We start from the raw sequence: 27,028 nt of genomic DNA, 5'->3' as shown, positions 1-27,028 counted from the left end.
TGGAAAGTCAATGCCATCCCCAATCTTACAAGTACATGTCCTAGCTCATTGTCACAATGAATACATCATTAATAGACCAGGATTGTTAATTTACACATGAATAGCATTGTCATTAGCGTGACATAGTACAGTGCCTTGCAAAAGTATTCATCCCCCTTGGCGTTTTTCCTATTTTGTTGCATTACAACCTGTAATTTAAATGGATTTTTATTTGGATTTCATGTAATGGACATAAACAAAATAGTCCAAATTGGTGAAGTAAAAAAAATAACAAAAATAACGTGTTTCAAAAAATAAAATAGCGGAAAAGTGGTGCATGCATATGTATTTACCCCCTTTGCTATGAAGCCCCTAAATAAGATCTGGGTGCAACCAATTACCTTCAGAAGTCACATAATTAGTTAGATTGCACACAGGTGAAATTTACATGATCTCAGTGTATATATACACCTGTTCTGAAAGAGTCTGCAACACCACTAAGCAAGGGGCACCACCAAGCAAGCAGCACCATGAAGACCAAAGAGCTCTCCAAGCAGGTCAGGGACAAAGTTGTGGAGAAGTACAGATGGGTTATAAAAAAATATCAGAAACTTTGAACATCCCACAGAGCACCATTTTTAAATCCATTATAAAAAAATTTGAAAGAATATGGCACCACAACAAACCTGCCAAGAGTGGGCCGCCCACCAAAACTCACGGACCAGGCAACGAGGGCATTAATCAGAGAGGCAACAAAGAGACCAAAGATAACTGGTAAGCTGCAAAGCTCCACAGCGGAGATTGGAGTATCTGTCCATAGGACCACTTTAAGCCGTACACTCCAAAGAGCTGGGCTTTACGGAAGAGGGGCCAGAAAAAAAGCCATTGCTTAAAGAAAATAAGCAAACACGTTTGGTGTTCGCCAAAAGCCATGTGGGAGACTCCCCAAACATATGTCAGAAGGTACTCTGGTCAGATGAGACTAAAATTGAGCTGTTGGCCATCAAGGAAAACGCTATATCTGGCACAAACCCAACACCTCTCATCACCTTTCATCGGCAGGGACTGGGAAACTGGTCACAATTGAAGGAATGATGGATGGCGCTAAATACAGGGAAATTCTTGAGGGAAACCTGTTTCAGCCTTTCAGAGATTTGAGACTGGGACGGAGGTTCACCTTCCAGCAGGACAATGACCCTAAGCATACTGCTAAAGCAACACTCGAGTGGTTTAAGGGGAAACATTTAAATGTCTTGGAATGGCCTAGTCAAAGCCCAGACCTCATTCCAATTGAGAATCTGTGGTATGACTTAAAGATTGCTGTACACCAGCGGAACCCATCCAACTTGAAGGAGCTGGAGCAGTTTTGCCTTGAAGAATGGGCAAAAATCCCAGTGGCTAGATGTGCCAAGCTTATAGAGACATACCCCAAGAGACTTGCAGCTGTAATTGCTGTAAAAGGTGGCTCTACAAAGTATTGACTTTGGGGGGGATGAATAGTTATGCACGCTCAAGTTCTGTTTTTCACTCTTATTTCTTGTTAGTTTCACAATAAAAAATATTTTGCATCTTCAAAGTTGTAGGCATGTTGTGTAAATCAAATGATACAAACCCCAAAAAAATCAATTTTAATTCCAGATTGTAAGGCAACAAAATAGGAAAAATGCCAAGGGGGGTGAATACTTTCGCAAGCCACTGTAAGCGATGTACCTGTGTGTCTTCCTGCAGAATGGCTGTGATGTGAAGTGTGACAGTGATCAGTTCCAGTGTAAGAACGGCCACTGTATCCCCATCCGCTGGCGTTGTGATGCAGACCCTGACTGTATGGACGGCAGTGACGAGGAGAAGTGTGACAGCGGAGGTGAGTTTTACACACGTCTTGTACTGTACGCATACTGTTCATTAAGTACAAGTTGTGGGTATCTATTTCATAGAGAAAAGTAACTCTCTCTCTCTCACTCACTCAGTGGGTAGACACTGCCCCCTGGATGAGTTCCAGTGTAACAACACTCTGTGTAAGCCCCTGGCCTGGAAGTGTGACGGCGAGGACGACTGTGGAGACAACTCTGATGAGAACCCAGAGGAGTGCAGTGAGTCCCCATGACATCAATAACACTGTCCCTGAGGATCATTCAACACCTACCTCACACCTGTCATCTCTTCTCTTCTATCCATCCCTCAGATAAATTCCAGTGCCCACCCAGAAGGCAGTTCCGCTGCCACAACGACCGTGTCTGCCTGCCGATAGCCAGGCGCTGTGACGGTGTTGATAACTGCGGGGACAACAGTGATGAGCTCAACTGCCGTGAGTTGCTAGTAGTAGAGAGTTATGGAGTGGACTTTTACAATAGAGTTACTGAGTTGAATGGATGGTTATGGAGTTGAAATAATGATGCCGCCTCCCTGTTTTCCTCCAGAGATGACTCCTACCACGCCAGTCTGTGAGAAGGATGAGTTCCAGTGCTCAAACGGCCGCTGCATCAGTTCCAACCTGCGCTGTGACTACTTTAACAACTGTGAGGACTACGGCTCTGACGAGATCGGCTGCAACAAGAAGGGTGTGTGTTACATCTTGGCATGCAAGAGTAGTGTGTGTGTGTGTCTGTCTGTCTGTTTGTCTGTATGTATGAACATGTTATTGTCTGTAAGTTTGACTATGTCCTATCTGGTTCTTTGCAGACTCTTCCCTGAATGACTGCCGCAATAACAGAACAGTGTGTGGTGACGGTGATGAGGCCCACTGTGTGGTGAATGGCACTGATGCCTTCTGCTCCTGCAAACCTGGCTTCAAGACCACAGGCAACAACAGATGTGAAGGTACAGTGCAGCACCACATCACTGGTTCAAATACACTCTATATGTTACTGTTATGACTAAATGTCAGGTGTAGTCTAGTGATTTATAACCCAAATCCTTTTGCTTTGGGGTGTTGTTCACAGATAAGAATGAATGTAGGCAGTTTGGAGTGTGTTCCCACATCTGCAACAACACCAAGGGCTCCCACAAGTGCAGCTGCCACAGGTACTTCACCAGGATCAACGACACCTGCAAGGTTGACAGTGAGTACTGCTCAGTTCAGCAATACCAGTGGATCAGTTACAGTTACTGCTTCTCTATGTCTTTAGAAACCTGTCTGAATTTGTCTCTGTTTGTGACCGAGGCTAAAACATTCAATGTGTGTGTGTGTTACATTTGATTAGATATCAGTTAGTGTATGAGTGTGCTAAATAGCTCTTAGCTACGCAAGAAAAGAGTCTTATAACCATAAGTCAGGGGATGTCCTAACTCAGGTTGTGACCTCACTTCCTCTGTCCTCCCAGATTTGAGACAGGTGCTCTACATCGCCGACGACAACGAGATCCGCAGCCTGGACCCTGGCATGCCCAACTGGCTCTATGAGCAGACCTTCCAGGGCGATGCCAACGTGCGCATTGATGCCATGGACCTGCACGTCAAGACCAACCGCATCTACTGGACCAACTGGCACACGGGCAGAATCTCTTCCTACGAGTTGCCATCCTCATCTTCCTCACCTAACAGTAACAACAACCGCCACCGCCGCCAGAGCGACTCCCGCGTCACCAACCTGGAGGTGTGTGTCTGTGTCTTGTCCGTGCTCAGATAGTCTTGACTGCTCATGTCATGACCTTTGCCCTTTCACACAAACAATGATTTAACTGGTATTGTCCTCCCCGTTCTCCCCCTCTCCCTGTGTTCAGATCCCCGGTCTGAAGATGCCCCGTGGCATTGCCGTGGACTGGGTGGCAGGGAACATCTACTGGACAGACTCTGGTCGAGACGTGATCGAGGTGGCCCAGATATCAGGCCAACACCGCAAAACCCTCATCTCCGGCATGATCGACGAGCCCTACGCCATCGTAGTGGACCCCCAGAGAGGGTGAGTCTGCCTTGGGAGAGAAGGATAGTGGGGGTGGGAGAGTAGTCTGGACTAGTGTGGAAATATATGGGTCTGGAAGAGAATTCCTAAGCCCTCAAACAGATCCTTATTTGCGCACACTTTTTTTTTGTAACCTTTATTTAACTAGGCAAGTCAGTTAAGAACAAATTCTTATTTACAATGACGGCCTACCCCGGCCAAACCCGGACGACGCTGGGCCAATTGTGCACTGCCCTTTGGCGGCACATACTGCTTTCTGATACTGTATTTAAATGATAAGACTAACGATAGAAAGATGGTGCGCTAGACCAGTGACAAATCAACTGGACATCCAGTAGATATGGTGAAACACACCTAATGTTCCCGCATTACTATGTGATGGTTCATGTAACTGGTTGTTGATGCTGTGTATCCATTAGGACCATGTACTGGGCTGACTGGGGAAACCACCCCAAGATTGAGACTGCTGCCATGGACGGAACCATGAGAGAGACACTGGTACAGGACAACATCCAGTGGCCCACAGGTAACATACACACACAAACAAACAAACAAACAAACAAACAAACAAACAAACAAACCACAAACATTTTATAGACTGAATGACAGGTCGATTTCTCCACAAATTGAAGGATGTGTTGTAAAGAGCTTTGTTTCACTCAATAAGCTTAGCCTCAAACTGACATGTCTCATTGACTTCTCTCTCTCTCTCTCTCTCTGCTTATCTCTCTCTCTTCCTCTTTCTCCCTCCCTCCTTCTCTCTCCCTCTCTCCCCCCTCTTTCTCCAGGCCTGGCGGTGGACTACTTTAACGAGCGTCTGTACTGGGCCGATGCTAAGCTGTCAGTGATTGGCAGTGTGAGGCTGAATGGCAGCGACCCGGTGGTGGCTGTGACCAGCATTAAGAACAGTTGAGTGACCTGCACGGGTCTGGGTTTAAAGACCTGGGCTGACATTGCTAAGCCACAGAATCATGTTTTGGTTAGAGATACTGTATGTGGGCCCATTTTTAGATGTGGAATCTTCTCATGACACTAGGACTGTCAAGAATGTGTGCATTAAATTGGAGCATGCTGATATATATGAAAAAATATGTATTTTAGAATAGCCTATAGTATATCAGTGGTAAAGAGTTGGTCTGAGCTGTGTTCTGTCTTGTTTGTTCCAGAGCTCCACCACCCATTCAGTATTGACGTGTTTGAGGACTACATCTATGGCGTCACCTATATCAACAACTTTGTGTTCCGGGTCAACAAGTATGGCAAAGGCCCCATGGAGAACCTGACTACAGGAATGAACCACGCCACGGACATCGTACTCTACCACCGCAACAAACAGCCTGAGAGTGAGTGGACATCACAGTTATTTGCATGACAATCACCCTGACAAATGTCATTACCGCCACAGCCCTAGTAGAGCACAACACAGCTATTCTCCAAATGCTCTTTCAGGGATGAATTCTAACTTGAGATGTGTGCACATAACTAGGCCTACGACAAATTGACTTGCACACCAAAGATCTCAAGTTAGGCTTAGGTCTTTACAGTCCAAGGGCCACCCACCAAAAATGTGTTGTTCCGTGACCCCGAAAATGAAATTGCAAAATGTCAACTACACAATGTAGATAATGTTATGAACATGAATACTTTGTGATTCAAAACTTGTAAAAATTGCACATTTTGTATCTTTAATCAAAATTATGATATTTAGCAGCGAAATCACACCACATCTTGGGTAATTTCCCTAGCTAAGTTCCGACATTGCTATGTTTCACCTTGGTTACTTTTGTTGCACACTGGCGCACAGAACTATTTGTGCTTTTGGTGTTCGTCCTTGCATCAGCTCAAGCGACACATTACCTTCACTGAACCAGATGAACCCCAAATGAGGAAATATGTTTTAACCATGTCAGTGGTTTTCTCAGTTAATAGAAGACGTTTTGGCAGCTTAGCCTACAAGGGTCATCATTGCGCTTGCCTGCTAGACAAACTAAAGACAGCACGTTTGCTAGCTAGCACAGCTCTCAAAATAAGCTAAATAAAACGCATGTTTCAACAGCTTCTTATTATTTCTGCAGTCCTCTGGTTTGGTAGCCTAAATGTGTTGTTTCTGAAGGCATGGACAACGGAACATGTGTAACAATTGCAACCAAGATGTAACATGGCAACCTCATAATGCTGCTAGGAGAAATTACCCCCAAAATACGCTATGATTTCGAAATCGTTCTTTTGATTTATAATATTTAATGAACTTTTAAAATGTTTGAACCACACAGTGTTCATATGCATAACATTATCTACATAATGATGTTTAAACTTTGCAGTTTTGTTTCCTGGGTCAAGGAATGTCTTTTCTGAAGCCTTTTTTGATGGGTGGCCCTTGGACTATTAGAGGATAGACTTACAATCTGGTATAATTGTGTTAAAGGGGGGCTGAACTTGGTCATTAAGAAATGCAGTGGCCATGACTGAAGCCAAACGAGAGTTGGGGGGGAGGGGGGGTTTAATGTGGGTGTCTCGTGTGTGTTCGCACGTGGCAAGGGTTTGTACATTCACTCTGCCAAAACAGTGCACAGTTAGTCACTCTTCTAGGTAACTTAAAACAGTCTAACCAGGTCTTGTGTCTTGAAGTTGCCTAGGCTAGCTAGTGGTAGCCAACTTCTTTTGCCAATTAGCTTCAGCCTGCTGGTGTGGACCGTGGCAAAGTTGGTTTGACATTGGATAGCCTATCTCTGGGGCTAGTTAGGGACCGTCAACTACACAATGTACATGGGACAATATTTTCATTTTGCACATATTGTCTCATTAAATGCGTTCAATATTTATATGCAACATTTTTTAATTGGTTTGAGATTAAGTCATTTACATTTTGAGCTATTTACATTTTTTAAAGATATTGTCCCATGTACTTTGATATCAAATGTCAAACCAAATTGACCATGGGCGTAACGATCTGGTCGTGTGCAGCTGCACTCCGAATTAGTGATTACTTAGGTGCTGTGGGCATGAGGGCAGGATTAAAATAAACCCAACCCGAGGAAAACTGTTACATTACCCTTCATTCCATGACATACAATTCTTTCCTATCATCTCGCAAATCTCTGTTTTGGACGAGACTTTATGACCAAAATTATCCTATTTACACTTTGTAGTCAATTTTGACACTAGAATAAATGTTTGACTCACATCGATGACACTTTTTTCAAAAAGAGAAGTTGCATTTTAGGGGCAGTGACTTTTTAACATCTTAAGGATCGGACCCTTTTTTTCAATTTTCGCCTAAAATGACATACCCAAATCTAACTGCCTGTAGCTCAGCACCTGAAGCAAGGATATGCATACCATTTGAAAGGAAACACTTTGAAGTTTGTGGAAATGTGAAATTAATGTAGGAGAACAACACATTAGATCTGGTAAAAGATAATACAAACAAAAAAACATGCGTTTTCTATTTTTTGTTTTGTTCCATCTTTGAAATGGAAGAGAAAGGCCACAATATAATATTGCAATTTAGACGCACTTTAGATTTTGGCCAATAGATGGCAGCAGTGTGTGTGCAAAGTTTCAGATTGATCCAGTGATTGCAATACTGGACTATTTTGTATCAAGTCTGGGCAAATGTGCCGAATTGGTCAATTGATACATTTTCAAGTACATAACTATAGAGAAAATACAAAAATGATATGGTAAAACAAATTTAAGTTCACACACTCCCAGGAATGTCATACATGATGGATCGCTAGCCTATACAGTGGGGAAAAAAAGTATTTAGTCAGCCACCAATTGTGCAAGTTCTCCCACTTAAAAAGATGAGAGGCCTGTAATTTTCATCATAGGTACACGTCAACTATGACAGACAAATTGAGAAGAAAAAAAATCCAGAAAATCACATTGTAGGATTTTTAATGAATTTATTTGCAAATTATGGTGGAAGATAAGTATTTGGTCACCTACAAACAAGCAAGATTTCTGGCTCTCACAGACCTGTAACTTCTTCTTTAAGAGGCTCCTCTGTCCTCCACTCGTTACCTGTATTAATGGCACCTGTTTGAACTTGTTATCAGTATAAAAGACACCTGTCCACAACCTCAAACAGTCACACTCCAAACTCCACTATGGCCAAGACCAAAGAGCTGTCAAAGGACACCAGAAACAAAATTGTAGACCTGCACCAGGCTGGGAAGACTGATTCTGCAATAGGTAAGCAGCTTGGTTTGAAGAAATCAACTGTGGGAGCAATTATTAGGAAATGGAAGACATACAAGACCACTGATAATCTCCCTCGATCTGGGGCTCCACACAAGATCTCACCCCGTGGGGTCAAAATGATCACAAGAACGGTGAGCAAAAATCCCAGAACCACACGGGGGGACCTAGTGAATGACCTGCAGAGAGCTGGGACCAAAGTAACAAAGCCTACTATCAGTAACTCACTACGCCGCCAGGGACTCAAATCCTGCAGTGCCAGACGTGTCCCCCTGCTTAAGCCAGTACATGTCCAGGCCCGTCTGAAGTTTGCTAGAGTGCATTTGGATGATCCAGAAGAGGATTGGGAGAATGTCATATGGTCAGATGAAACCAAAATATAACTTTTTGGTAAAAACTCAACTCGTCGTGTTTGGAGGACAAAGAATGCTGAGTTGCATCCAAAGAACACCATACCTACTGTGAAGCATGGGGGTGGAAACATCATGCTTTGGGGCTGTTTTTCTGCAAAGGCACCAGGATGACTGATCCGTGTAAAGGAAAGAATGAATGGGGCCATGGATCGTGAGATTTTGAGTGAAAACCTCCTTCCATCAGCAAGGGCATTGAAGATGAAACGTGGCTGGGTCTTTCAGCATGACAATAATCCCAAACACACCGCCCGGGCAAGGAAGGAGTGGCTTCGTAAGAAGCATTTCAAGGTCCTGGAGTGGCCTAGCCAGTCTCCAGATCTCAACCCCATAGAAAATCTTTGGAGGGAGTTGAAAGTCTGTGTTGCCCAGCGACAGCCCCAAAACAGATCTGCATGGAGGAATGGGCCAAAATACCAGCAACAGTGTGTGAAAACCTTGTGAAGACTTACAGAAAACGTTTGACCTGTGTCATTGCCAACAAAGGGTATATAACAAAGTATTGAGAAACTTTTGTTATTGACCAAATACTTATTTTCCACCATAATTTGCAAATAAATTCATTAAAAATCCTACAATGTGATTTTCTGGATTTTTTTCTCTCATTTTGTCTGTCATAGTTGACGTGTACCTATGATGAAAATTACTGGCCTCTCTCATCTTTTTAAGTGGGAGAACTTGCACAATTGGTGGCTGACTAAATACTTTTTTCCCCCACTAAGTACTGTACATTATTTACCTTAAGAGGTGAATGTATTTAACCAGTTGCCGTGATAAGTTTTGTTGTTGTTGTGCACTCTCCTCAAACAATAGCGTGGTATTTTTTCACTGTAATAGCTACTGTAAATTGAACAATGCAGTTAGAATAACAAGAATGTAAGCTTTCTGCCCATATAAGACATGTCTATGTCCTGGAAAGTTTGCTGTTTCTTACAACAGTCATGCTATACGGGACACCGATCCCGTAGAGGTTAACTTGTGTTCTCTCCCTCCCTCTGTCTGTCTGTCTGTCTCTCTCTCTCTCGCTCTCTGTCTGTCAGTCACCAACCCATGTGACAGGAAGAAATGTGAGTGGTTGTGTCTGCTCAGCCCCAGTGGTCCAGTCTGTACCTGTCCCAACGGACGCACCCTGGACAACGGAACCTGTGTGGAGCTCCCTACTCCTACACTCTCCCCTATCTGTGAGTATACAAAGTCCTACACACCCACACTCTCCCTATGTGAGTACACACTAACACCGATATACCAAAACTGTTATATTCAACATGTGTTCACATACTCATACAGATTAGATTAGAATTCTTTGTCTGATTTTCACCGATATTTACTTTACGTACAAGAAAATGCACTGCGATATGGTGAGACATGGCATAGGCCAGACATAACATCAAACATACACATTCATGAATAAAACAAGAATAACAGCTTAAGGACACTTACCCCTCCCTTCCACATTACAATGCTGTCCCTCCTATACTCAATGTTACACATCTCCTTAATGTCCAAGGTCCCTGATCGTTGCACATACTGTTATTGCACAACCCTATACTTTCAATGTCCATGATTATTTTATACAGTTATTTCACTTATCACTTTTCACTATTGCCCGTTCCCAAATGAGTGAATCTACTGTATCCCCATGTCCCTAATGTCCTCCTTATTTGTTCATAAGGGTCAGTGCATGTGGCACATTCGTTTTTGTACCTGACCAGTTTGCACAGGGGGATTCTGTAGTGCTTCCTGGATGGCAGGAGCACAAACTCTGAGTTGAGCACATGGGAAGGGTGCTCTGCTATTTTGTTTGCCATCCTCAGCATGTTTGTGTGGTAGCTGTTCAGAAAGGTTTTGTTGGTCAGCTTGCCGATTATTTTTGAAGCAGTTTTCAGCAGACTTGTCACCCTGGCTTTTGCCTGTCCCATGACACTGTTGTACCAAGCAGTGATGCAGTACTGCAAAACACTCTGGATAGTGGAGCAGAAGAACAAGTTCAGTATTTCCAAGCTTGCTCCGAAAGACCTCAGCCTGCGGAGAAAGTACATGCGCTGTTGCACCTTAGCACACATAGTCCACATGGACACTCAATCTCAGGGCATGATCAACATACTCCCAGGTATTTATGGGAGTAGACCTGCTGGGTATATTCACTGTGAATGACGACCTGGCTTCGGTCAGCCACTGACCTGGGCTCAAAGATAACCTCCTGTGTTTTTGTGACATTCAGGACCAGAGAGTTTGTGTCACCACTGCACAAGGCTGTTTACACTGTCTAGGTACAGTGGGAGGTCGCTGTTGTCATCCATTAGGGCCAGCAGGACGGTGTCGTTGGAGAACTTAATAATGTGATGCTTGGTGTTTTGAGTTGTGCAATCGTTGGTGTACAGAATGAAAAGGACGGGTGAGCTCACACAACCTTGCGAGTCTCCGCAGTTGATGACCACAGGAGGGGAGAGAGTGTTGTTTACCTTGAGTTCTGCCACTGAGAAATGAGCGATACCAGTGAATGAGGTGTGGGTTAATGTCCAGTTCTTTCATTTTGGCTAGTAGAAGGTGTGGTTGTATGGTGTTAAAAGCAGAGGAAGAATCTATAAAGAGTGCTCTGGTGTAGGTTTTTGGTTGGTCAAGGTGTTTCAGGATCAGGTGTGTGAGGGTGGTCACTACATCCTCTGTACTGCACCCGTTTCTATAGACAAACTGGTAAGGGTCCAGTTTCCTCTTCGCAGAGAGTTTTAGGTTCCGAGCCACTATTCTCTCCAGAGATTTGACGAGCACTGAGGTCAGAGCCACTGGTCGGTACTCATTGTGCTCCTTGGGGCATAGCTTTTTCGGGATGGGGATGAAGTGAAATGTTTTCCAGGCCTGTGGTATTGTGTGTGAGTCGATGGATAACTGGAAGATGGGTTGCCAGACTGGGCCAAGCTCCTCAGCAAACGTCTTGAGGCTCACATTATCTGGTCCAGAGGCCTTCCTTGGGTTCAGCTGTTTAAAAACCTTTGTCACCTGCTCTGTGGTAATGATGATTTCCTCTGCGTGAGAGGGAGGGACAGTCTGTCGGACTGCAAATCAGTAATTTGTGTGATTTATGGGTGTCAAGTCTTTTTTAGAACAGTTTCAGTTCCTTCACAAATGTGGGCTCGTCCTCCACGTGGAGGTGTTTGCTGGGTGCTGACAAGCCGGCCATGCTCTTCATGGTTTGCCAGGCTAGCCTAGGATTGGCTGCTGTGAAGGTACACTCCAGTTGTTCTCTGTCCCTCCATAGTTCCGCAGCTGGCCTGCCTTGTCAGGCAAACTAGACTGTTGCCCTTTGCCTCCCTCTTTAGGAACATTGATCTTGAACAATAACATGTTTGAACAGAATATGAACTTTCTGCACTTCCCCTTGTGTCACTCAGTAACTTTCCATGCACCAAGTTCCTATTCACCCTTCATTGACCCTAACATATACATTCCTTATACATGTAAAGAAATCAATAAGTTCTAGTATGGTAACATGAATAAGTACATTTCAAGCTAGAATCCAACACTACCATGCTGGAACACCTCCCAGTCAGTGCAGAGGAAACAGCCTTTAAGAGTCTCTGTGCTGTCATTCCTCTGTGGACTGTCTTTCTCACCGGTCTGGTTTTCTTTAGCTTTGTCTTATACAGTGCCGATTTTAGCATGTACTGTGCATTCGGGAAGTATTCAGACCCCTTGACTTTTTCCACATTTTGTTACGTTACAGCCTTATTCTAAAATTGATTAAAACATTATTTCCCCTCACCAATCTACACACACTACCCCATAATGACAAAGTGAAAACAGGTTTTTAGAAATGTTAGCAAAGTTATAAACAATTAAATACCTTTATAACGTAAGTATTCAGACCCTTTGCAAAGAAACTCCAAATTGAGCTCAGGTACATCCTGTTTCCATTGATCATCCTTGAGATGTTTCTACAACTTGTTTGGAGTCCAGTTCTATTGATTGGACATGATTTGGAAAGGCACACACCTGTCTACATAAGGTCCCACAGTTGACAGTGGATGTCAGAGCAAAAACCAAGCCATGAGGTCGAAGGAATTGTCCGTAGAGCTCCGAGACAGGATTGTGTCGAGGCACAGATCTGGGGAAGGGTACCAAAACATTTCTGCAGCATTGAAGGTCCCCAAGAACACAGTGGCCTCCATCATTCTTAAATGGAATAAGTTTGGAACCACCAAGACTCTTCCTAGAGCTGGCTGCCTGGCCAAACTGAACAATCAGGGGGAGAAGGGCCTTGGTCAGGGAGGTGACCAAGAACCCGATGGTCACTCTGACAGAGCTCCAGAGTTCCTCTGTGGAGATGGGAGAACCTTGCAGAAGGACAACCATCTCTGCAGCACTCCACCAATCAGGCCTTTATGGTAGAGTGGCCAGACGGAAGCCACCCCTCAGTAAAAGGCACACGACAGCCTGCTTGGAGTTTGCCAAAAGGCACCTAAAGGACTCTCAGACCATGAGAAACAAGATTCTCTGGTCTGATGAAACCAAGATTGAACTCTTTGGCCTGAATGCCAAGGGGCACGTCTGGAGGAAACCTGGCACCACCCCTACGGTGAAGCATGGTGGTGGCAGCATCATGTTGTGGGGATGTTTTTCAGCGGCAGGGACTGGGAGACTAGTCAGGATCGAGGAAAAGATGAACGGCGCAAAGTACAGAGAGATCCTTGATGAAAACCTGCTCCAGAGCTCTCAGGACCTCAGACAGGTCAACTACCCTAAGCGCACAGCCAAGACAACGCAGGAGTGGCTTCGGGACAAGTCTCTGAATGTCCTTGAGTGGCCCAACCAGAGGCCGGACTTGAACCCGATCGAACATCTCTGGAAAGACCTGAAAATAGCAGCAACGCTCCCCATCCAACCTGACAGAGCTTGAGAGGATCTGCAGAGAAGAATGGGAGAAACTCCCCAAATACAGTTGTGCCAAGCTTGTCGCATCATACCCAAGAAGACTCAAGGCTGTAATCGCTGCCAAAGGTGCTTCAATAAAGTACTGAGTAAAGGATCTGAATACTTATGTAAATGTAATATTTCTTGGTGGGGGGCATTACATTCTAACAACCTGTTTTTGCTTTGTCATTATGGGGTATGGATATTTTTCCCATTCTGGAGCGAGAGTGCATGCATGTGAAATGGGAATGTTGAGCATAAAAGTGACCATTTGAAACAGATCCTATACACTAGATTTACATTTATTTGGCAGCTCCAGTTGTGAATGATACAAACCTTAGAATGCCTTAGAAATCAAAAGCTATATGGGCTGCATGAAGCGACTATAGGCTATTTATGATTTGAGAAAGTCGCAAAAAAATGCTTGCGCTCTGTTCCTCACAAGCAGTTCTCTCAAGTGCTCATATTTTCACCCTCCTCACAAAAAGAGATTGCGGTTTTGAAACTGCCGTAAAAGTGCGGTAACTGCAGTCGACTGTGGTATTTTGGACGCAGTAATTTCAGAAAAACTGAAGTGTACTGCAGTTATACTGCACTCTAACTGCAGTTACACTTCAAAATTACTACAGTAAAAAAAAGGTGTTATTTTGGACACCGTATTTGCAGTGTACTGCAGTTATACTGCACTGACTGCTTTTTCTCTTCTCGTAAGAGCCATCAGACTATTCTCAATTCAATCTTGTCTTTACTAATATGTTAAATTAGTTTCGATTTCGAATGGCCCATTATCAAATGGGCAAGAACAGGGGCAAGACAAAGACATGTCATCTGTATGCACTGGAATAGCGAATCAAGGCCACTTTTCCGCCGGTACATTTTTCACTCATGTTGGGTAGGCTACTCCGGTAATTTCCCTGCGCCACAGATGATATTCCGCCCAAGGCTCTCCAACCCTGTTCCTGTAGCTACCCAGTGCTTAATTTGCTAAATAAAGTTAAATCTGTTCGGGAACATCGATACTTACCTTCTGTAGCTAAAGGTAATGTGTCAGTCTATTAATTATGAAGGAAAAGGAAAAACTATTACTAGGCTATTCAAAATCAGAAATAATTTCACTATAATTGTAGGCTAAATCTGAATTTGTTTAATTTAGGCTAGACCAATATGCGCTAGGCTATTTATTGTATAACGGCACAATCATTATTTGAATTCTGTTTTTTTCGGGCTCGTATATAGGCCTATGCTTATATTATATTATTATAAGCTCTAATATGCATAAGGGTGTTTTGAATCACGTTAGAAAGTGCTGCCCATTTCGTTGTGTTAGGCTTTGAAACAACATCCACAATGACCATGCTTTCCACTCAGTTTCAACCTGTTGTTTAACTTCTTTCTTCAAATTGATCAATCACAGTGAGGTGAGTTTTAAAAGCACATACTGTTTTGATGATGTGTTTGATGTGATTTTCCATGGCATTTGCATTAATGTCAGCGTGGTTAGAGGGGCAATAGAGCCCTGAGTACCAGGCCATTAGCGACCTGATGATCGTTAGTGAGTTTGTTACTACTAATGCATGTCCAGAGTGCATAAGAGGAGATTACCGTGACTCAATGGTCACGTAGAATTGTACTGCGATCGTGACTCATGACTGCCGGTGTGGTGGTAATATGGTCACTGCAACAGTCCTAGTCTTGTAGACAGGGATGATCTGGACAGCGTTGTGGTCAGAGTTGGAGATATGTGGTTTGATGTGGGTGGTATAGCAGTCTTTGATGTTGACAAAGCACTTGTCCAGGATATTCCCCATCCTGGTGTTGCCTTTGACGATTTGGAAGAAGCCTGGCATTGCCCACTCAAGGCTACACTGGTTGAGGTCTCCCAGTATTATGACTGGTGCATCTGAGTGTTTTTGCTGGCAAGTATGAACACAGTCTGAGACGGTGCTAGATGCTTTTGCTGTTTTGCCACTAGGAGGGACGTATGCAACACACAGTATCACACATCCAAACTCCCTTGGGAGAAAGAATGGTCTAAGAGTAAGGCACAGAGCCTCCACATCACTGGTAAATATTTTATCCTTGATAGTAAATTGCTGGCACCACCGGTCATTTATGTACACACAAACCCTGCCCCCTTTACTCTTGTCTGAATGTTCAGTCCTATCGGACCTCACAAGTGTAAACCCCGTCGATTTCCAGTTGAGAGTCTGACATCATAGGAAGCAGCCATGTTTCGGTGTAGCACATGAGAGAAGAGTCTCTGTACTCAAAACAGTACCTTGCACTCGTTCGGATCTCATCAATTTTGTTGCCAAGCGAATGTAGGTTAGCCAGCATCATAGACGGGAGAGCAGTTCTCATATTCCCCCTCATCTTCGCTGTTTCTCCTTCTCCTCACCCGTAACTCCATCGGGATGTTGTAGTATTCCGGAAGTGTCATTGTTGGTGGTACTAGTGAGCGCAGGGACATTAGTCTCCCTCAAGTGCACCGGCTCCGTCATGCTTGCTTGCATGTTTGTAATCCTGTTGTGGTCTCCACTTGACAGCCAACGTGTGTGTGTGTGTATTCCAAACATACCGTAGAGCAGAAGTAGCGTTTTAATCAAAGTTAATCTTTTAGTCCGTTTGTGTAATAATCCGCAGTGGGTATAAAAGACCTTTCAGCTCACATAAAACTCATAATGATGACAAAAACACAGACGCAATTTGCAAGATCGTAGTGGGAGTTGTACATACATCCACACTAATCCCTACCTGTAATTATACACACTCACACCCTTCTCTCCTCCCTCAGCTCCTCCCAGTGGTACGTGTAACGTCCAGTGTCTGAACGGAGGCAGTTGTTTCCTCAACGCCAGGAAGCAGCCCAAGTGTCGCTGCCAGCCCAACTTCGGAGGAGACAAGTGTGAGGTGGACCAGTGCAGGGACTACTGTCAGAATGGAGGCACCTGCACAGCCTCTCCTACAGGTAATACACTAACATAAAAAAATGTATACTAAAAAACTAACCTGACAGGAGGGGGCACTGTCTGAGAGGTGTCAGAATAGAACATTACGCCAGGAAGAGTGAGACATACAGTGGGGAAAAAAAGTATTTAGTCAGCCACCAATTGTGCAAGTTCTCCCACTTAAAAAGATGAGAGAGGCCTGTAATTTTCATCATAGGTACACGTCAACTATGACAGACAAAATGAGAGAAAAAAAAATTTTCTCCAGAAAATCACATTGTAGGATTTTTAATGAATTTATTTGCAAATTATGGTGGAAAATAAGTATTTGGTCAATAACAAAAGTTTCTCAATACTTTGTTATATACCCTTTGTTGGCAATGACACAGGTCAAAAGTTTTCTGTAAGTCTTCACAAGGTTTTCACACACTGTTGCTGGTATTTTGTCCCATTCCTCCATGCAGATCTCCTCTAGAGCAGTGATGTTTTGGGGCTGTCGCTGGGCAACACGGACTTTCAACTCCCTCCAAATATTTTCTATGGGGTTGAGATCTGGAGACTGGTTAGGCCACTTCAGGACCTTGAAATGCTTCTTACGAAGCCACTCCTTCGTTGCCCGGGCGGTGTGTTTGGGATCATTGTCATGCTGAAAGACCCAGCCACGTTTCATCTTCAATGCCCTTGCTGATGGAAGGAGGTTTTCACTCAGAATCTCACGATACATGGCCCCATTTATTCTTTCCTTTACACGGATCAGTCGTCCTGGTCCCTTTGCAGAAAAACAGCCCCAAAGCATGATGTTTCCACCCCCATGCTTCACAGTAGGTATGGTGTTCTTTGGATGCAACTCAGCATTCTTTGTCCTCCAAACACGACGAGTTGAGTTTTTACCAAAAAGTTCTATTTTGGTTTCATCTGACCATATGACATTCTCCCAATCCTCTTCTGGATCATCCAAATGCACTCTAGCAAACTTCAGACGGGCCTGGACATGTACTGGCTTAAGCAGGGGGACACGTCTGGCACTGCAGGATTTGAGTCCCTGGTGGCGTAGTGTGTTACTGATGGTAGGCTTTGTTACTTTGGTCCCAGCTCTCTGCAGGTCATTCACTAGGTCCCCCCGTGTGGTTCTGGGATTTTTGCTCACCGTTCTTGTGATCATTTTGACCCCACGGGGTGAGATCTTGCGTGGAGCCCCAGATCGAGGGAGATTATCAGTGGTCTTGTATGTCTTCCATTTCCTAATAATTGCTCCCACAGTTAATTTCTTCAAACCAAGCAGCTTACCTATTGCAGATTCAGTCTTCCCAGCCTGGTGCAGGTCTACAATTTTGTTTCTGGTGTCCTTTGACAGCTCTTTGGTCTTGGCCATAGTGGAGTTTGGAGTGTGACTGTTTGAGGTTGTGGACAGGTGTCTTTTATACTGATAACAAGTTCAAACAGGTGCCATTAATACAGGTAACGAGTGGAGGACAGAGGAGCCTCTTAAAGAAGAAGTTACAGGTCTGTGAGAGCCAGAAATCTTGCTTGTTTGTAGGTGACCAAATACTTATTTTCCACCATAATTTGCAAATAAATTCATTAAAAATCCTACAATGTGAAATTCTCAATTTGTCTGTCATAGTTGACGTGTACCTATAATGAAAATTACAGGCCTCTCATCTTTTTAAGTGGGAGAACTTGCACAATTGGTGGCTGACTAAATACTTTTTTCCCCCACTGTATACAGTGGCTTGCGAAAGTATTCACCCCCCTTGGCATTTTTCGTATTTTGTTGCCTTACAACCTGGAATTTAAATGGATTTTTGGGGGGTTTCTATCATTTGATTTACACAACATGCCTACAACTTTGAAGATGCAAAATATTTTTTATTGTGAAACAAACAAGAAATAAGAGTGAAAAACAGAACTTGAGCGTGCATAACTATTCATCCCCCCCCCCCCCCCCAAAGTCAATACTTTGTAGAGCCACCTTTTACAGCAATTACAGCTGCAAGTCTCTTGGGGTATGTCTCTATAAGCTTGGCACATCTAGCCACTGGGATTTTTGCCCATTCTTCAAGGCAAAACTGCTCCAGCTCCTTCAAGTTGGATGGGTTCCGCTGGTGTACAGCAATCTTTAAGTCATACCACAGATTCTCAATTGGAATGAGGTCTGGGCTTTGACTAGGCCATTCCAAGACATTTAAATGTTTCCCCTTAAACCACTCGAGTGTTGCTTTAGCAGTATGCTTAGGGTCATTGTCCTGCTGGAAGGTGAACCTCCGTCCCAGTCTCAAATCTCTGGAAGGCTGAAACAGGTTTCCCTCAAGAATTTCCCTGTATTTAGCGCCATCCATCATTCCTTCAATTCTGACCAGATTCCCAGTCCCTGCCGATGGAAAAACATCCCCACAGCATGATGCTGCCACCACCATGCTTCAATGTGGGGATGGTGTTCTCGGGGTGATGAGAGGTGTTGGGTTTGCACCAGACATAGCCAAAAAGCTCAATTTTAGTCTCATCTGACCAGAGTACCTTCTTCCATATGTTTGGGGAGTCTCCCACATGCCTTTTGGTGAACACCAAACGTGTTTGTTTCTTTTTTTCTTTAAGCAATGGCTTTTTTCTGGCCCCTCTTCCGTAAAGCCCAGCTCTGTGGAGTGTACAGCTTAAAGTGGTCCTATGGACAGATACTCCAATTGCAGCTGTGGAGCTTTGCAGCTCCTTCAGGGTTATCTTTGGTCTCTTTGTTGCCTCTCTGATTAATGCCCTCCTTACCTGGTCTGTACGTTTTGGTGGGCGGCCCTCTCTTGGCAGGTTTATTGTGGTGCCGTATTCTTTCCATTTTTTAAATAATGGATTTAATGGTGCTCCGTGGGATGTTCAAGGTTTCTCATATTTTTTTATAACCCAACCCTGATCTGTACTTCTCCACAACTTTGTCCCTGACCTGTTTGGAGAGCTCCTTGGTCTTCATGGTACCGCTTGCTTGGTGGTGCCCCTTGCTTAGTGGTGTGGCAGACTCTGAGGTCTTTCAGAACAGGTGTGTGTATATATGCTGAGATCATGTGACAGATCATGTGACTTTATTGAACTAATTATGTGACTTCGGAAGGTAATTGGTTGCACCAGATCTAATTTAGGGGCTTCATAGCAAAGGGGGTGAATACATATGCACGCACCACTTTTCCGTTATTAATTTTTTTGAATTCTTTGAAACAAGTTTGGACTATTTTGTGTATGTCCATTACATGAAATCCAAATAAAAATCGATTTAAATTACCGGTTGTAATGCAACAAAATAGGAAAAACGCCATGGGGGATGAATACTTTTGCAAGGCACTGTAGAATGATAATACAACTAGACAGCCGTGTATTGAGTCAAGGACTTAACCCTCAATGAGCAGTCCTAATGTTAGTCTGTTTCTCTCTCCTCTTCCTCCCTCATCCTGTCCATCTGTTTATCTCTCTGTCTGACCATGTCTGTCTTGTCTCTCCCTCCCTCCCTAGGCTCCCCAACGTGTCGCTGTCTGACAGGGTTCACTGGTCCCAACTGTAACCTCCAAACCTGTAAGAACTACTGTCAGAACGGAGGGAACTGCACGGTCAGCGCTGGCAACCAGCCCACCTGCCACTGCCCTGCTGACTTCCTGGGGGACCAGTGCCAGTACCGTGAGTCTGTCTGTCTTTCTGTTGGTCTGTCCCTGTCTTATCTTATTTTTTATTTAATGTAATATTGCCTTGTGTTTGTCTATAAATGTTCTGTATTGTGTCATGTAACCTACCTCTTCAAAAAGTATCTGAATAATCACACAGCACACCCCTCCCCCGCCCCGAACAAGGAGAAGAGAACAAACCTACTGAGACCCTACTGTTGAACTTGACTTGACTACTGAGAGACCCTACTGTTGAACTTGACTTGACTACTGAGAGACCCTACTGTTGAACTTGACTTGACTACTGAGAGACCCTACTGTTGAACTTGACTTGACTACTGAGAGACCCTACTGTTGAACTTGACTTGACTACTGAGAGACCCTACTGTTGAACTTGACTTGACTACTGAGAGACCCTACTGTTGAACTTGACTTGACTACTGAGAGACCCTACTGTTGAACTTGACTTGACTACTGAGAGACCCTACTGTTGTACTTGACTTGACTACTGAGAGACCCTACTGTTGAACTTGACTTGACTACTGAGAGACCCTACTGTTGAACTTGACTTGACTACTGAGAGACCCTACTGTTGTACTTGACTTGACTACTGAGAGACCCTACTGTTGAACTTGACTCTCTTGCACTAACACTTGCACTTGTCTTTTCTTACTAGTACTGACTTTGCTGATTGATGCTTTGTTGAGAAAAAGGTTTACTTACTATAAGCAGGTTTCCATCCAACCATTTTTATGTGAGTAAAGTACCTGTCGGATAAAAAACTCACGACAGGCCTGATGGAAAACAAAATACGCTAGACCAGGGTGGATAATTTTTTTGTAGGTGATTAGATTACCGTATGCAACAAATTGCGGTGGAAACTATTTATTGCACAATTGTTGATAGAATAACTATCATGTTGAGGTAAATTTGCAGTCACGTGACGCTATGTTGTGTGGTCCTCCCACTACGACTTGGAAAAGCATGCAGTTTATTAGGCTAAGCTACATATGCAATGGGTTATGATGAACTTCACAGAGTGATGAAAGTGCATGGTGATGAGCTTGCTGCGCCTTTCCATTAAATATAGAGTCTTCATTTGTATGCTGGTGACATGATTTTAGATGCTTGGCTGCCATTTAACAAATAAAAATGATCTCGCTCTTATCCATAGTCTCATCATGGAGGCTATAGCGCACATGCCAAGACCAGAGTGGGCACATTTGCTGTTTATCGCAGACTTTCTGTGCCAAAACTATCAACAGAGTTAAAAATGGGATGGAAACACATTGAACTTGTTTTTTTATTTGATCAATCAAAAGTTATATACGACAGTGCTTTTTGTGTGCACTAACTACGTCATTATGCACAGCCTTTTATTCACAAGAAGACAGTTTGATGGAAACATACCACTGCTGGTAAAATGCACATATTTATTTGTTGCGAACATAAGAATTTTCGCTTAAAAATCTTTCAACAAATTGATGGAAACATAGCTACTACTGACTGTGATATGTGATTGTCTCACCTAGCTACCTTAAGATGAATGCACTAACTGTGAGTCACTCTGGATAAGAGCGTCTTCTAAATTACTTAAATGTATTTATATAATGGGGATCGTAATCAACTAAAATAAACTGAACTGTCTGCACTGTCACCGGCTGGCAGTATAACACTGCAGCACTTTACTGAGTTACAGTAATGGAGGATGGTGCTTTCTACAAAATGTTAACTGCTTGGTGCTTTTTGATATCTACCTTAAGGCTCCTTGCACTCAGTATACTCAGACTGATAGTTGTCTCTTCTGTATGCCTGTGTGTGAGTAGGTAGCTGCGAGGGCCACTGTCTGAACAGGGGCACATGTCTGCAAAGTGCCAGCGGGGCGCGCCAGTGTCGCTGTCTGCCCCAGTACAGCGGCAGCACCTGTGAGGTGGACAAGTGCCACTACTGCCGCGACGGCAAGTGTATCCCCACCAACTCCTTCCAGCCCACAGGAGAGGTCACCTGCATGTAAGTGTCAACACACACACACACAGAAACTGATATTGACAGAAACAGACACTGAAACACACATCAATTTATAACACACATATACACACACCACCCACACACATGTCCTTCCCTATTGTTACCTGTGTGTGTCCTGTAGCTGCACCAACGGCAGAGTCCAGTCCAGCTGCTACACATGTGATGAGTACTGTGCTAATGGACAATGCTCTGTCAACCCACAAACACACCTTCCAGAGTGCAAGTGAGTATACACGCACGCACACACACACGCTCTCACACTAACTCACACGCACTCACTCACTCACTAGAATGTTATTTCTGGTTGCTGTGAGGTAACATCTCTCTCTCTCTCGCACTCTCTCTCCCTAGGTGTTCTGCAGGCTGGGTTGGGCATCGCTGTGAGGTGGTGGCCTCTAGTGTAGACTCATCAGAGTCTGGCGGACGTAAGTAAACTATTCTCAACTATTCTAAAGGTTTGCAAAAAGTAGAGGCTTAACTTTTGCTTGTGAATTTTACTGTAACTTAGATGTCGGCTGGCCATCAAAATAAAACGCAAGAGCTGCTCCTCTACATTTTACACACATTATTTGGCTGCACATCGACTTGACGCCAAATTAAATCTCCTACCATCAACACATCTCCAGGATTTCCGGTTCTGTGGAGAACGGTCACCAGACTCAGCCTAACTAACTGTGTATACTGTTTCTGTGTGTCCGTGTACAGGTACTGCCTCCATAGTGATCCCAATGCTGCTACTGCTGTTGTTGGTTCTGTTGGTGGGAGGAGCTGTGTTCTGGTACAGAAAGAGGATGAGGGGGTGAGTAACACTACACCAAACAACACCACACTTCATTACACAACACTACAAAGCACTACACAACTCCAATACACTAGAGTAACACTGGGACATTGCCTATTTTAACTCCCTCTCAAGCTCTGTCTTCTTCTTGGTCTCTGTACTCTCAGGCTCCCTTCTTTTATCTCTTGGTCTTTACTGTTCGCTCCTTTTCTATCTCTGGTTCTCTCTCTGCTGTGAGTAACTGCATCTCTTCTGTCCCTCAGGTCTGGCAGGCCGGGCAAATCCTGCTCCAGACTCTCGCGGTAACGGTTGCCAGGGTTACGCTTTCCATCCTCTCTCTCCCAAAATGGCATCCCGTCCATTTCTCTCTCTCCTTTCATCCCTCCCTTCATCAGTCACTTTTGCTGTGCAGTGTATAGTCCTGTGGTCAGTGTCGCTACTCTCTGTCTCTCCGTTGTGAATGAGCAGTGCTCTAGTTCAGCTTTCCCCTCCCTCTCCTGTTCTGAATCCCTGTTCAGGATTGGTCCCTCTCTCCAAACCTCCCCACTATACTGTACTTCTAGGGGGGGTGGGGGTATTAAACAGGTGGTGATCTATTGAAGAGGTTGTGAAATAGATCAGTCTATGGCCCCAAAGTGCCTATAGTACCCCATGCTTTTCTCCATCATACTGTACTGAATTGTACTGTATCATGTTTAGAGTGCTACTGTATGTACCATACTGAGAGGGGACGCTCAGACTGCATTGTTCCAAGCCAGGATTTGGAAAATGCTACATGAAAAATCCAGCATTTACTATTCTTCAAGTCCATGGTTTGACCCGATATGGTAATGCTCCAAACTGACAACATACATTTTTATCCAAAATGCCTATAAACTTTCAAGACATTCCGTAGTACCACTTAGGGTACTGTTACACACCCCTCTCCAGGACCAGTGTGTCTAGTGTATACTAGCTAGGTGAATGCTGGGTTTGCGTTGTTGCCTGTGCTGTGGCTTTGGATCCAGGCACAGTGATGTGACAGCCAATACCCCCCTCCCCGACTCCATGATGTGGCCTTGTCGCTGCCCGCGCTGTGTGGACGCTCTCAGGACCCGTCTGTGCCTCAGGGGTCATGACCTTTCACCACTGTGTTCGCAGGGCCAAGGGCTTCCAGCACCAGAGGATGACCAATGGAGCCATGAACGTGGAGATAGGAAACCCAGCATACAAGATCTACGAGGGCGAGCCAGACGACGATGCCGGGGAGCTCCTAGACTCAGACTTCACACTGGACCCAGACAAGGTAACACACACGGTAATAAAAGCAAGCACACAAACACACTTACACCTTGTCTCACACACCTGTACAAGCAAACACACACACACACACACACACACACACACACACACACACACACACACACCCTGGACACAAATGAGGCAACATACAAACACACCTACTCTGATGTATGTAGTTCATCTAATGATCCTCCCTGGTCTCTTCCCAGCCCACCAACTTCACAAACCCAGTGTACGCCACCCTGTACATGGGAGCCCACAATAGCCGCAACTCCCTGGCCAGCACGGATGAGAAGAAGGAGCTTCTGTCGCGGGGGGATGAGGAGCCCCTGGTGGACCCGCTGGCATAGACTGTCCATTAGCCTGGGGCGTACCATTCCAAACACACCCCTCTTTTTGCCTTTTAAAGAAAAAATGGAAATTAAAAAAAGCAAAAAAAAAGCGTGAACACTGTATAAAATGTACAAAAATGAAGGACTACTTTTGTATGTGATTGCAGTATTATATTTTGTTCTTTTACGATTCCTCTGGTCAAAAATTAACAAAAGCATTTTCTAAGATATTTTTTATTTACTTTTTGTCCCTTCCCCTTTACCTAAGTAGCCACTACCTCTGTGCAAAATGAAATGGAAAAAGAAAATTTGAAGTTAAAACATCATTGGACAATTTTTATTTTTGTATGAATTGTATAGAGAAAAAAACATTGTTCCATTTCACTAGTGCCAACTGTCTGTTCGTGTTGACTTCGAGCGGGGGAAGGCTAACTCAATGTTTTGTAAGTCGGTACCAATGTTGTCTTGATGACAGTTTTGTCTGCAGGAGTGCGTAAGACAGGAATAATACAACACGATTTGTGTACAGCACGTGTAAAATGTAAAAACCGGATGGCAACTTCAGTATTTCCATATTATTTTCTCAGAGAACGATATTCATGAAATGATTGTTTTCTTCCTTGCACAAACTTCATGTTTTACGGTGTATATACCGTAAGATGTAACGCAGGTCAATATATGTTTGACTGACTGATGTCTGGTGAGAGGTGATGATGTTGAAGATGTGTTCCACACTCTAGGCTTGTGAATGCTTCCATGTGGTGGGATGGGTGCCCAGTGCCCATGTCATGGCAAGTCAGAGCATTCTAACTAGGGACGGACCAGAGATACTGTGACACCTTTACTGAGAAGAACGTCACCCGTCGGTCTGCACCCCTTCAGTGGAGAAAGGAGATGGGATAACATTTGGTCTAATGTATGTTTTTTCCCCCCTGCAGCATTTCTTCATTTGGTTTCTGGGCTAGAGACTGTCCATCTGGCCCTGTCAGACTGTACAGATGAATCCTTCTAACCATAAGGAGAACAATGAGATCTGTGCTTTTATGGTTTTGGAACAGCTCCCTCTGAAGTGCATTCATTCCTTTCTCTTGCATAGCTTGCATAGCATTTCCCTCTACTGTTTTTCCTTTAGCCGTTCCTGATCATCTCTCTGTCTCCTGTACCCTGCTGCTAGCGCTGCCATTTTGGTCGCTTTGATGTGTCTTTAAGCTCGGCCGCTGTCCCAAAATGCTGCTTCTGTCAGAAGGTGATCAGCCATATTTTAATGCATGTGTGATAAAAAGACACGTTCAAGTAACTAGAATAACAAATCCTTATTTTGCTTACCTGTCAGCAAGTGTTATTTTTGATTTATGCTGTCGCATTGTTTTTTTGTTTTTAATTAAAAAGGAGAGATAAGTACAATCATTTTACTTAAAGAACATTTTTGCAAAATCATACATGCAATTTGGGATTTAAGTTGTTTATGATTAGTCCTTGTTTTATAATGAAATTACACAGCTTTTATAGTACAAAATGCATGGAGGTTCAAACTTTCTTCTGGAAAGAAAATAATGTTAACATTTTTGCTGGAGTACTTTACAAAATAAATAACAGATTGGTATAAATAAAATTAAGAACTGTACAGAAAACAGTTGAATTGTCTTCTTTCAGTACCTTTATACACTGCTCAAAAATAAAGGGAACACTTAAATAACACAATGTAACTCCAAGTCAATCACACTTCTGTGAAATCAAACTGTCCACTTAGGAAGCAACACTGATTAACAATACATTTCACATGCTATTGTGCAAATGGAATAGACAATAGGTGGAAATTATAGGCAATTAGCAAGACACCCCCAATAAAGGACTGGTTTTGCAGTTGGTGACCACAGACCATTTACATTTACGTCATTTAGCAGACGCTCTTATCCAGAGCGACTTACAAATAGGTTCATTCACCTTATAGCCAGTGGGATAACCACTTTACAATGTTTTTTTTTTTTTTTAATTTGGGGGGGGGGGGGGGGGGGGTTGGAGTAAAGGGGGGGGTGGGGGGTAGAAGGATTACTTTATCCTATCCCAGGTATTCCTTAAAGAGGTGGGGTTTCAAATGTCTCCGGAAGGTGGTGAGTGACTCCGCTGTCCTGGCGTCGTGAGGGAGCTTGTTCCACCATTGGGGTGCCAGAGCAGCGAACAGTTTTGACTGGGCTGAGCGGGAACTATTCTTCCGCAGAGGTAGGGGAGCCAGCAGGCCAGAGGTGGATGAACGCAGTGCCCCCGTTTGGGTGTAGGGACTGATCAGAGCCTGAAGGTACGGAGGTGCCGTTCCCCTCACAGCTCCGTAGGCAAGCACCATGGTCTTGTAGCAGATGCGAGCTTCAACTGGAAGCCAGTGGAGTGTGCGGAGGAGCGGGGTGACGTGAGAGAACTTGGGAAGGTTGAACACCAGACGGGCTCCGGCATTCTGGATGAGTTGTAGGGGTTTAATGGCACAGGCAGGGAGCCCAGCCAACAGCGAGTTGCAGTAATCCAGACAGTTCCTATGCTTCCTGGCTGATGTTTTGGTCACTTTTGAATGCTGGCGGTGCTTTCACTCTAGTGGTAGCATGAGACGGAGTCTACAACCCACACAAGTGG

General features: G+C 44.1%; 1 protein-coding gene across 3 annotated transcripts in view; it reads left to right on the top strand.

The window, feature by feature from the left end:
• LOC311139021 (low-density lipoprotein receptor-related protein 1-like) overlaps window positions 1-26,082 on the top strand; it is a gene marked incomplete at its 5' end in the record, with an annotated part of 191,419 nt that extends 165,337 nt beyond the window's left edge. Inside the window, 21 exons of one of the 3 annotated variants that reach the window (XM_084173850.1) lie at window positions 1,708-1,840; window positions 1,947-2,069; window positions 2,162-2,284; window positions 2,397-2,537; window positions 2,659-2,796; window positions 2,919-3,038; window positions 3,300-3,571; window positions 3,699-3,877; window positions 4,297-4,403; window positions 4,666-4,785; window positions 5,044-5,220; window positions 9,531-9,671; window positions 16,193-16,366; window positions 19,839-20,000; window positions 21,811-21,994; window positions 22,134-22,235; window positions 22,364-22,437; window positions 22,718-22,811; window positions 23,057-23,095; window positions 23,934-24,078; window positions 24,284-26,082. In XM_084173850.1, coding sequence (XP_084029976.1) covers window positions 1,708-1,840; window positions 1,947-2,069; window positions 2,162-2,284; window positions 2,397-2,537; window positions 2,659-2,796; window positions 2,919-3,038; window positions 3,300-3,571; window positions 3,699-3,877; window positions 4,297-4,403; window positions 4,666-4,785; window positions 5,044-5,220; window positions 9,531-9,671; window positions 16,193-16,366; window positions 19,839-20,000; window positions 21,811-21,994; window positions 22,134-22,235; window positions 22,364-22,437; window positions 22,718-22,811; window positions 23,057-23,095; window positions 23,934-24,078; window positions 24,284-24,424 — 2,889 coding nt within the window. In that variant the 3' untranslated portion in view covers window positions 24,425-26,082. Of the gene's footprint in view, window positions 1-1,707; window positions 1,841-1,946; window positions 2,070-2,161; window positions 2,285-2,396; window positions 2,538-2,658; window positions 2,797-2,918; window positions 3,039-3,299; window positions 3,572-3,698; window positions 3,878-4,296; window positions 4,404-4,665; window positions 4,786-5,043; window positions 5,221-9,530; window positions 9,672-16,192; window positions 16,367-19,838; window positions 20,001-21,810; window positions 21,995-22,133; window positions 22,236-22,363; window positions 22,438-22,717; window positions 22,812-23,056; window positions 23,096-23,933; window positions 24,091-24,283 lie in introns of all 3 variants that reach the window. The other 2 variants (XM_084173848.1, XM_084173849.1) reach the window with 2 other exon arrangements.
• Between the last annotated feature and the right edge of the window lie 946 nt (window positions 26,083-27,028).

Source organism: Coregonus lavaretus (genome assembly GCF_964263955.1).
Source record: "Coregonus lavaretus genome assembly, chromosome: 12".
Classification (NCBI taxonomy): Eukaryota; Metazoa; Chordata; class Actinopteri; order Salmoniformes; family Salmonidae; genus Coregonus; species Coregonus lavaretus.
This window is presented reverse-complemented; position numbering and strand designations above follow the sequence as displayed.